Here is a 12,296-nt window from a genome sequence, read left to right on the forward strand (position 1 = left end):
GACTGGGTAATGTGTTAGGAACGAAAGGATGCCACATCGCTTGATGGAAATGAAAATTATCAACAGAGGACTGAATTCAAAGACACCCCGAAAGTCAAAGTGAAAAAAATGATGCAGCAGGCTAGTCTGTTTTGCTGAAATTTCATTGCAGCAACTCAAAATGGTACTCAGTGGTTTGTATGGCCCCCATGTGCTTGTATGTGCTCCTAATGAGACGATGGACAGTGTCCTGGGGTATTTCCTCCCAGATCTGGACCAGGGCATCACTGAGCTCCTGGACAGTCTGAGGTGCAACCTGGCGGTGTCGGATAATGTCCCAGAGGTGTTCTATTGGATTTACATCAGGCGGGCGTGGGGGCCATTCAATAGTATCAATTCCTTCATCCTCCAGGAACTGCCTGCATACTCTCGCCACATGAGGCAGGGCATTGTCGTGCACCAGGAGGAACCCAGGACCCACTGCACCAGCGTAGGGTCTGACAATGGGTCCAAGGATTTCATCCCGATACCTAATGGTAGTCAGGGTGCCATTGTCTAGCCTGTACAGGTCTCTGCAGACCATCACTGACCCACCACCAAACCGGTCATGCTGAATGATGTTACAGGCAGCATAACGTTCTCCACGGCTTCTACAGACCCTTTCACAACTGTCACGTGCTCAAGGTGAACCTGATCTTATCTGTGAAAAGCACAGGGCGCCAGTGGCGACCTGGCAATTCTGGTGTTCAATGGCAAATGCCAATCGAGCTCCACGATGTCAGGCAGTGAGCACCACTAGAGGACGTCAGGCCCTCGGGCCACCCTCATGAAGTCTGTCTCTGATTGTTTGGTCAGAGACATTCACACCAGTGGCATGCCGGAGGTCATTTTATAGGGCTCTGGCAGTGCTCATCCTGTTCCTCCTTGCACAAAAGGAGCAGATACCGGTCCTGCTGATGGGTTAAGGACCTTCTATGCCCCTTTCCAGCTCTACTAGAGTAACTGCCTGTCTCCTGGAATATCCTTCCATGCTCTTAAGACTGTGCTGGGAGACACAGCAAACCTTCTGGCAATGGCACGTATTGATGTGCCATCCTGGAGGATTTGGACTGCCTGTGCAACCTCTGTAGGGTCCAGGTATCGTCTCATGCTACCAGAAGTGACACTGATCCTAGCCAAATGCAAAACTAGTGAAAAACAGACCAAAAAGATGAGTAGGGACAAAAAATGTCAGTGGCCTCCACTTGTAAAACCATTCCTGTTTGGGGGTCGTCTCATTATTGCCCATCTAGTGCACCTGTTGTTAATTTCATTAAAGGGTTAGTTCACCCAAAAATGAAAATTATGTCATTAATGACTCACCCACATGTCGTTCCAAACCCGTAAGACCTCCGTTCATCTTCGGAAAACAGTTTAAGATATTTTAGATTTAGTCCGAGAGCTTTCTGTCCCTCCATTGAAAATTTATGTACGGTAGACTGTCCATGTCCAGAAAGGTAATAAAAACATAATCAAAGTAGTCCATGTGACATCAGTGGGTTAGTTAGAAGTTTTTGAAGCATCGAAAATACATTTTGGTCCAAAAATAACAAAAACTACGACTTTATTCAGCATTGTCTTCTCTTCCGGGTCTGTTGTATATCCACTTTCACTCCACAGTGATGCTGCTTCTTCTTCTTCTTTCCTGTTTTACGGCGGTTGGCATCTAGCTTATTGGTCCATTACCGCCCCCTTCTGCTCTGGACAGTTTACTTCTTAATTTACAACAAAATACCTGAGTTACTTTTTCAAATAAGTAATGCAAGTTACTTTGTTTTCTCATTTATTGACTGACAGCACTCCTGTCTCCATGTTGAGAGAAATCAAGAGTAAGTGCAGAAGCGCTGTGAGTGCTGTGTAAACATGATGGCTATTATAGTTCTAGACTAAATATAAGCATGCATTTTCTCATCTAACTTGCACAAAAACAGATATTCATCAAAAAGTATAAAAACAGTGAAATGCAAACTTTTAAGGAAACCTGCAATAACTAAAATGTTAAATAATATAAACATTATGTATTTAATCTCACTTTATTACAGTAAGCAATGTCTTTGCTGCTGACCTTCAATGATCCAATTCAACCATTCTAATAAGCAAAAATTACTTAAAGGTGCAATATGTAATATTTTCTGCCCGCTAGAGGTCGCTAGAGACCTATTCAAAACAAAGGCGTAGCTTGATGAAGCCAAGTTTGAGCGCGGAATCTTGGGACATTTGGTCTTCACCTCAACGGCCGATGGAAAAGAATTGGGATAGGACTCTGGAAGAAATCATGTTCATGGATGAGATTATTAACGTTATCGTAGTATGAAGCAGAGCAGGACTGAGTGTTGTGGGAGCTGAACGAGCCCGCTGGAGCGATTGCGCAACACGCCTCACGAGCAGCGGAACTTTCATTATGTCACAGTCGGCGACACCGCTTTCGCTTTTCCGGTCATGAGTATGAGGTAACGCAGCTCTGTTTATCATATTAGATACATTTGAGTGTGCTGAAAATGATGTTATGACGTTACTCTGTGCGTTTGCTTGCTGGCTGCTGTGAGACACTGCAGTAAACTAGATTGATTTTAGAATATCATTAATAAATGCTGGATGGCTTGTGATGATAAATGACATGCAATTATTTTTAAAACACATTGTATGATGGAGGAAATGCTGTATTAGTGTTACTAAAGATAAAGACAAAAATTGGTTAAAATTGCAATTTTCTCACGATTTACAAATAGTTGGAAACATTTGGGATATTGTAAGTACTCAAGTGAACAAAATGCATAACACTGGCTTAGTGGTTTTTGGAGATTTTACTGCAAAATTCTCACATATTGCACCTTCAAATTAGGTAAACATCACATTTGTGTTACTTTTTTTCTTTCTTTCTTTTTTTTTTCTTTTTTTTTTTTTTGTATTGCTGGAGTAAGAGTGTTGGACTTTCTTCTCCTGCCTGATTTCACCTTTGGTGTGAAAGCTGTTCTTTTGAACTTTCTCTTCATCAAAGAATCCTAAATAAAAGGTAAGCCTATCACAGTCTTCACTAAAATATTAAGCAGCACAACTGTTTTCAAATTTGATAATAATAAGAAATGTTTCTTGAGCAGCAAATCAGCATTTTAGAATGATTTCTAAAGGACCATGTGACTGATCTGGATGGCCGCAGAAAATTCAGATTCTGACAGGAATACATTAGATTTTAATTAAAATATATTATAGATAATAGTTCACAATATTACTGTTTTTACTTAATGTTCACTTTGTGAACATAACAGACGGCAGTGTAAGTGAAAACAGTTTTTAGTTAAACAGTTTCATATTAACAGACTCGGATATGACTACATCTGTGTTTCTTCAGGCTTTTGACATAGCTCTGCAGAAAATCCTGTTTCTTTAGCAGCATTTGTATCTTTCGAGGGTTGTAGCGCGCGGCGCGCCCTCGCGCGCTGGAATGTGAGCTGTTGCGAGGGGCGGTCTCGCGCTGCGCTCATCACACAAGTATGTGGATGTTTCACAGACTCCAAAGCGAGACGGTCGAAGCGGTTTATTTCTCAGCGCAGCGCACAGAGGATGCGCCTCTCGCCTTTTACAGAGATTTAGCGTTACAAATAACTCATCTTTATCACAACCTGAGGGGCGCCGAAAGTACTTTGAATAGAGTCCTGGAATCTTTCTCTCTTACTGTAACATCATGGACAGACTGCAGTCTCGAGGTCACCGGGTTGATGTTCAGCGACAGTGAATGAAGATGAGGTCCATGATGGATCACCATCACGATATGAAATGTAAAATAGTTGTGGTCGGGGACACTCAGTGTGGGAAGACGTCTTTGTTAAATGTTTTTGCCAAAGACTCTTTTCCAGAGGTTTGTAGAGAAAAGTCGCCTCTAAATATGAATATTAATTTGATTTTTAATGTAATTTGTGTCATGAGTGCAAAATTGATGCAGCGTTTTAGCCATGAGTTAATCATTTTGTTTAGTTAAACATCAAACTTTGGATCTTTCTCTCGCAGAACTATGTTCCTACAGTGTTTGAGAACTACACAGCCAGTTTTGAGGTGGACACTTTGAGAGTTGAGCTCAGTCTTTGGGATACTTCAGGTAAGAGGAGGAAAAGCTTTGATGTTGCTAATTTTTGATAATGTTTTTATCCAAGCCTCCATCATGTGAATCCATGCACATATTTTTTGGTCTTCATAGAAGCTGTAATGCCATTTTTGAGGTTTTGGGCTTTGTGGGATATGTGATGTAGTTTTCTAAAGGTCATGTCCCCATGAACCTCATATTTTTGGTGGACTGGAAACTGAGGACCACAGATATTTTTGTCAGACTTGTATGATTCATCACTTATGACAAAATTCATAAATCTTGAATATGGTGATGATGAGGTTGAAGAAGAAAAGTGGACCTGTTTTATATTTTATTAACGTATACTTTCAGATTTTGGTTGCTGCTTTGATTCAGTTTTTTCTTGTCTAAAACAATCTTTACAGGTATCTTGGGTTATCTATACAGTTTAATAAGCTCTTCATGTTGCACTTTTAGCATATTAGAGCCATGGTTTTCTGAAGAAATGAAGAATAAAAAGTGTTGTGGAACTTGAAATGGTTTTTCAATGGAATCAAGCTGTAAAACTGTGTTTGCTTTTCACTGGAAGCTTGTAAACTAGACCAGTCCACCACAGATTGGCCATGATGTTCTCACAGCAGACTCACTCTTGTCTCCCACACTTCTAGAATGACTCAGATGAATGTTGTTAATGTTAGGTAATACTATTCTCAAAATAAACTTCACATGTGGTAGTATGTGATCAGTTTATGTGAACAGTTGTTTATGTATTTGTCAAATTTGAACTGACAGCAATCATCATTTCCTTCCTCATCTATGTTTTTCTGAGCAACCCATGAAGCTGCTCACCATGGACAGACATTTTAAAATGAGACCTTTAAATATTTCAGTAATGATGGCTAATGATCTGAGGTTTGAACTCATTTCAAGCCCTACAAACTTTCTAGAGCATATTCAACACTCACCTCCCAGAATAGCACTGTAACCTAATTTGCTGGGCTTGAATCATGGATATATGTACTGTCTTCCTATGTAGAGGGACAGTGACTTGCACAGGGACCCCATAGAAAATCAACCAGTATCAGTCCAACAATTTCAGAAGATTTTACTCACAGTGACACTGAATAAATAAATGGATATGTAATTATTCACTTTTGAATTTTAATTATTTGAATTGAATTATAGACTTTTTACTGTTTAATGACAGTTGCTATATAGTGTATGTAGTTTATGGGGACGTTTTATACAAACCACATACTATAAAGTGATATTTCTAAAAGAAAAGAAAGAATACAACTCTCAGTCTCACGGATGTTTTTCCAGGACAGATGTGCATGGTTTCTGGCACATTGCATTGTGTCGCCAAGTCTGCAAGAAGCTTTTATAAAAATTAAAAAAAAAACTTAAAAAACTTAAAAAATTAAAACAAAATTTAGAAATGTTGTCTTTGTCAACTAACTGAAGATTTCTAAAACTAAAACTGAAATAAAAATGAATTAAAGCTAAATAAAAAGATTTTAACTAATGATTTAATTAATAAAAGTGACAAAACATCACAGCATTACTAAAACTACAAGCTAATTAAAAATAACAAATACTATAAATAATACTAAAATAACACTGATTTGTATACTGTTGAACTCTTTCATTGCGGTTCAGATGAGTTCAGTTCATGTGTACATGTAGAATAAATCTACTAGCAATATTTGCAATTTATCTGCATAAATGTACCATGTTGTGTTCATTGTTTAACTTATCAGTTTTTCTTATCAGTCAGGTTATTGTTCAGATTATTATTTATTCATTTATATTAAGTAATTATTTATTAGCATGGTGTTTTTATGTCTATTTGCAGGGTCTCCATACTATGACAACGTGCGCCCCCTCTCTTATCCGGACGCTGATGCAGTTCTCATCTGTTTTGATATCGGTCGACCAGAGACTCTGGAGAATGTGCTAAGGAAGGTAAGCTGATTTTAAAGACATTTGTTCATTGATGCTGAATGTTTATAAATTGTTGTAGCTCTTCAGAATTGTGGTTGGGATATTCTCACAAGCCCTGTCTTTGTGGCAATGAGAACAAAAGTCCAGACATCTGAGAGAGGAGTCCAATGAATGAGAGGGGGAATGTGTGGGAGGACTTTGATCCTTTGACTATCACATGAGGGGGAGAACGACAACCAATAAGAGCTTGTTTACGTTGGGTCTCAGAATCATAGAGCCTTTGTGTCGCAAAATGCCTTGTAACCTCTGATGTCATTGGGAGACAAGTGGTTTTGAGAGAGCAAGAATTAGCCACTCGTTTTGGGCCGCTTCGGTCTCCAATGGTGTCACTGACTATAGTCTCTCTAAGAGAGGTGGTCTGTGCAACTCATGTCATTGGGTGATTCGAGGTGAAATCATACGCTTTACACGTCACCCATGTCGGGGTCCTCCACTGACTAGAAGAAGGCATGACACTTAATATGATAAGCCATGGAGTCATGAAGAGCTATCATGCAATCACACATTTTTAGGGGTCCTGAGATAGCAAACATGGTCTAGAATCACTGGATGTCATATAAACAATGTGGAAAGAAATTTGTGGTGTCAGCTACACTGTCATTTTCAAAATAAACAGCTGAATTCAGTATTGTGCAGATAGAAGATTACTTATTAATAGTTACCTTCCTTTTTAAAAGGAATTTAAGGTAACTTTTTTTGTAGTTTTACTAATATTATGATAATATTTATTAGCATCATTATTGTAGTATATTATTGTATTTTATTATGCCTTATGGTTTTGTCATTTGTATTAGTGGTTTTTTTTTTAGTAATTTTAGTACTTCAACTTGCTTATTTTAATTTAGTTGCCAAAGTAACATTTATAATTTTCATGTTTTTTTTTTTAGTTTTTCATTTAATATTTATATTTTATTTTATTTCAGCTTATTACAAAAGATTTGTTATTATATATATTAGAGCCCGACCGATATGGATTTTTGGGGGCCGATGCCGATATTAACTCGAAAAGAGCCGATTTATAAGCCGATATTTTGATTTTGAAAATAAACTGGATATTAGACCCATTTCCTATAAACTACACTTACACAACATTCAATAGCAAAATATCTGCCTGTTCTATGTATGTGGGCTGTATAAACCATTTTCCAGAAGGGATTATGTTAAAAAAAAGCCTTAGATTACAGTCTCAATGACTAAACAATTGCACATCAAAAGTATATATTTTTTAATGATCAAAAAACAGTCTGGTTTTAAACATTTAACAGTTTTATTTACTTCCAGTTGAAGCTGGTTTTAACAGTCTGTGTGTGTACTGTAAATAAATTATAATACTAAAGTTAAAGTAAAAGAGCTATACCAAACAAATTCAATATTCCACAAAACCATGTCAATGAATTGAAAATAAAATTAAAATAAGTTAAATGTATAGCTACATATAAAATAAATAAATATAAAATAAATAAATAATACCAAAATATAATTTAAACAATGTAGAATGTTCTCAATATATATACAACAAACACTGCAGATATATTTAGAATAAGTTAAACGCTAACGTTATAGTTTGACCTCTTATTAACGTTCGCGCTCTTCCACTGATAAACATGGTATTAGCTTTGTGGCTAATCTAATATAGCAATGCATTAGCGGCTGTAAGTGATGTTACAGAATATTTAGAAGTGATAATGATAGGACCGTTAGCTAGAACTACCACACTGTTTTTATATACAGTGTATGAACTAAATCTACAATCATTTCACATGACGAACGACAGACTCACTGTCAAGAGCATAGACATATAATAAACACTAGACGCCCTATTGGCCGCTTTGGACTGTTGCTGCGATACGTCAACGAGTCCGCCATATTGTGCGGGGGCAAGACTGTGCTGTTAACAAACACAAGTAAACGGACGAGCTGCGGTTTTTCTGGATAAAAACAAAAATAAGGTTTACATTTATCAACCAATTTCAGTGGTTTATAATGTACGTGGTGTACAAAAAGTTCTAGTTACTTAAGATCTCTATAGTTAGACATATAAAATATTTATTTTAATAAAAAATAGTCAAAGCTCTGGCTTGTCATGTATTTGACTGCTTTATTCTTGCATAAGAATTGTGAAAACGCCCATACTGAGATATAATTTAATTTTCACATTAAATTAAATAACGTTTTCTTATTGTAAAAAAGGGATTTTCTGTCTTTAACGCAATTTTAGCTTTTCTTGAACTTAGAATTGACCACCACTGATAAAATGAAACAAAAATAATCAAATACAAATCACACAGGCTGCTTTCTGTATTTAAAATGCACTAAAATGATACAGATAGATACTCCAAAAACATACAACAACAAAGATAACTGATGGATCCTTTATGGTAATACATATGATATGGTAGGCTACATCTACAGTGCAATGCAAATAAAGAAATTGAGAATAATAAATAGTTTGTTATACACTATAAGAAATAGTTTATGTAGTGTATATATAATATAAAAATATAGTCAATAATAAAGTATATAATATTGTCAATAAACAAACAGTATACAACAAATAAAATAGTAATGAATAGAACATTTATAAAATAGTATAAGTACAATAATATAATATCATAATATATTGATAATAGCATATAGTATAATAATACTATAATAATAGCAATAGAATATGTAGTATCATTTACAGAATATAGACAATAATATAACATCATAACTATAATAGATTGATAATAATAGTATTGGTATAATAATAATCGCAAATACAATGTAATATCAATTGCAGAATTATATAGACAATAATAAAAATAGTAAATTAAATAGTGACTAGTACAATAATAACATAGTATTGGTATAATAATAATAACAACAAAAGGCTATATATTTTCCATCAGTCTCTTGGAAATGGTGAGAACAGTCCACTGACAGGCTCTTCTCAGCTTTCCTTGAGGCTTGTGTAGCCCTGGTTGCAATGGGCTGAAAAAGAAATAAATATATAAACAAATCACCATTTAATGGCAAACTTTTAAATTATGTAGATGAGTCGGGAAACTTCCCTTCTAGCTACTTACCACTGTCTCCTCAACTCGTTGTCTTTGTGAAACCTTAAATGTGTGAAAAGCTAGCCCACTAACTAACCTTAAAGTAAGGGTTAGATTAAGATTAACAAAATATCAGCCACCTAGCCGTAACGAGTACTTGTCATAAAAGTCGGTTTTAATAAAATAGAGATGCATATTTAAACTTTAGTTTATAAAATAACATAAGCTAAAACTATATTAGAAATCATGTAAACTCACGTCTCAACTTTCATAGCTAATTAGTGACATCGCTAGCTATTTTAGTCTAACTGACTCCGGTGGCCAACTACTATCAATTATATAATGACCAAATACAACCAGAAACAAATGTTCAGTCTTACCTGTGAAAGGTTATTCCCCGAGACCGGTTTTCAATTGTGCAGCGATTTGTACAGCCCCAAGCAGCACACGAAGCAGGCATTTTTCTCAATTCCAGTTATGAGCGTTATGCGAACGTTTCCCCGCACAACATGGCGGCGCCGTTGACGTACGGTCCAGCGGCCAATGGGGCGTCTAGTGTTTATTATATGTCTATGGTCAAGAGTACATCTCCGTGGCTCGGCTGATAGCTTTTTTTCTGTAGTGTATTTCTGGCGCTGTTGTCAACTGGGGAGTTGCAGAGCTCCCTCTGGTGGGCAAACTATGCAACACTCATAACATGAGTGAAGCATGAGACTCTGTTTCTCATGTTTCATCGGCCGATGCCGATTTAAATGCAATTAGCTCATATCGGCCGATAATATCGGCCGGCCGATATATCGGTCGGGCTCTATATATATATATATATATATATATATATATATATATATATAGTTAAATTAAAACTATTACAAATATTTTTGGAATAAAGCTGAAATATAATAAAATATAAATATTACATAAATATTATAAATATATGTGCTTGGCATCGGTGTAACACCATGTTTTTAATTCCTTTAGTGGAAGGGGGAAATTGAGGAGTTCTGTCCCAATACTAAAGTACTTTTGGTTGGATGCAAGTCAGACTTACGTGCAGATCTGGCCACATTTGTGCAGCTGTCCAATGACATTCCTTCATCGTATGACCAGGTGGGTTTTTAAAAAAAAACATTTTATAGCTATAATAAAAAAGAAAAGGTAACATGCAATTTCAAAAGCTTGTACTACAAAATAATGCAGTTACATTAGATATCTTCAACCAAGGACCCCTCTGATGGTGGATAGTGAAACATGTTGCATTTTTAACCTGGGCTATAATAACATGTATACAGTTCCATATTACAGACTTACGATGCTTAATGTAACTTGCAAAACTATTAAAATAATCATTATTGAGGCACACATTACACTTTAACTTTACTTAATACATTTTAATGCGGGTGGGACGATGAAATATTTTGCTAAACTTTAGCTTTGAAATTAGTTATATATTGAATTTTTAAAATGCATGTTTTTTTTCTTACATGCACATTAAATCTAACATTAATTGGCAGACCGCCTGCAGTACCACCACAGACCCCCTAGGTGTCCCTCTGTTAAAGACCCCTGAATTAGATGATTAGAAATTATTTTAGTAAGTATTTAACTGTCCATTAACTGGCTGAGTAACTGACTTCTTGTGTCTTTTAGGGTTCAAACATGGCCAAGCAGATCTCGGCCCCTTACATCGAGTGCTCAGCACAGCAGTCTGAGAACAGCGTGAGGGACATTTTTCACATAGCCACATTGGCCTGCATCAGTAAAAGTAACAAGAATGTGAAGCGCGTGAAGTCCGGCAGAGCCACCAAGAGGACCTCACACGTATCTAACAGGCCCGAGCTGGACTCAGTGTCACGCCTACACAAGACCAAGACAAAAACCTGCACAGTCATGTGATTTCAGAAGCCATTTCATCTGCATGCATTCCTTCTCCTATCAGGATTCCTTCTAAAAGTCCATTGGGAGAATTAATGGGATATGAACTGAAGGGAGATATTTTGCACTTCACTAATATTCACAATATGTACCACTGAACTGAGTGAGCGACATGTATTAATGATGATGCATTCTATTCTCCCCTATTTAAAAGCACCTCAGAACATTTTAGGCATTATAAAAAACCTAAAGCAGGGAAAACATCTGTTCCTATGTATTGCCAAATGAGCACTTATAACTTTGTAGAAGCTGTCCAAAGAAGAATTTCCTCTGGATTTTGTGTTGTAATATTTCATTGCAATGTACCCCAGTTTATGGACGTAAATAACTTCTTGGAGTAACGTGGTCGGTGCTGCTAACCTCAGTCCTGTCCTATTAGATCTGACTGCACCAAAAAGTGTCAAATGTCACAGATATGCAAACACATTCCAAACACTATATAGCCTAAAACTTTTCTAAAATACTCTACGTACAGTATGCAGATTTAAAGGTTTGCCTATATTCTTTCTTTAAAAGAACTTGCATGGCAACCACTTATGATATTTTATATCACTACTTTATCAGTGTTGTTGAATGTTTCTAGATCATTCAGCTGAAAACAAAAAAACAGATGAGTTGTGCTTATTATATATATGTGTATGTATGTGTGTATATATATATATATATATATATATATATAATGTATATATATACACACTATTTTCTCTTTTCTAAGAGATGAGAATTACACAAGTGAAGAAGTGAAGCAAAATTAGAAAAAAAAAGAAAAAAAGATGCAGTCATGTGGATTTTAGCATTATGGATCTTCCCCCAAAAAAACCTACACACATAAAAGATGCACAAAACTAAAATACAAAAAATAAAAAGTGTTTGTATGAATGTAGGTTTTTAATAAATGTAAAATTAAAATGTTACAAGGGTTACATTAAAACAATAGAAAAGCTTTGGAACCACATTTGGAATCCACAATTTTTTTGCATCCTAAAATTATTATTTCCATTAGTGTATTTGTGTGACCAAAAGCAAGTTTATAATGTCTGTGTTGATATGATATATGTATCAATGGTTCTTTGAATTATTTAACTGGCAAAATGAGCATTTCCTACAGCATTCTAATCTAGAGCATTCAGTTTGGTCCAACACTACCATCTGCTGGGCATAATTGGAAATTCGGGAAAATTGGGGGGAAAAAAACATTAAAATACTGTACTAAAAATCCTTATAATTTTTAATTTATAAGGATA

General features: G+C 36.0%; 1 protein-coding gene across 1 annotated transcript; it reads left to right on the forward strand.

The window, feature by feature from the left end:
* The first annotated feature begins 3,485 nt into the window (after nt 1-3,485).
* On the forward strand, nt 3,486-12,007 carry rnd3b (Rho family GTPase 3b). Its single transcript, XM_048194094.1, has 5 exons — nt 3,486-3,874; nt 4,024-4,111; nt 5,934-6,043; nt 10,099-10,227; nt 10,768-12,007. The coding sequence occupies exons 1-5, from the start codon at nt 3,752-3,754 to the stop codon at nt 11,011-11,013; spliced, it is 696 nt and encodes a 231-aa protein (XP_048050051.1). The 5' UTR covers nt 3,486-3,751; the 3' UTR covers nt 11,014-12,007.
* Nucleotides 12,008-12,296: the final 289 nt, after the last annotated feature.

This window comes from Megalobrama amblycephala, linkage group LG6 (genome assembly GCF_018812025.1).
Source record: "Megalobrama amblycephala isolate DHTTF-2021 linkage group LG6, ASM1881202v1, whole genome shotgun sequence".
NCBI classification, from domain to species: Eukaryota; Metazoa; Chordata; class Actinopteri; order Cypriniformes; family Xenocyprididae; genus Megalobrama; species Megalobrama amblycephala.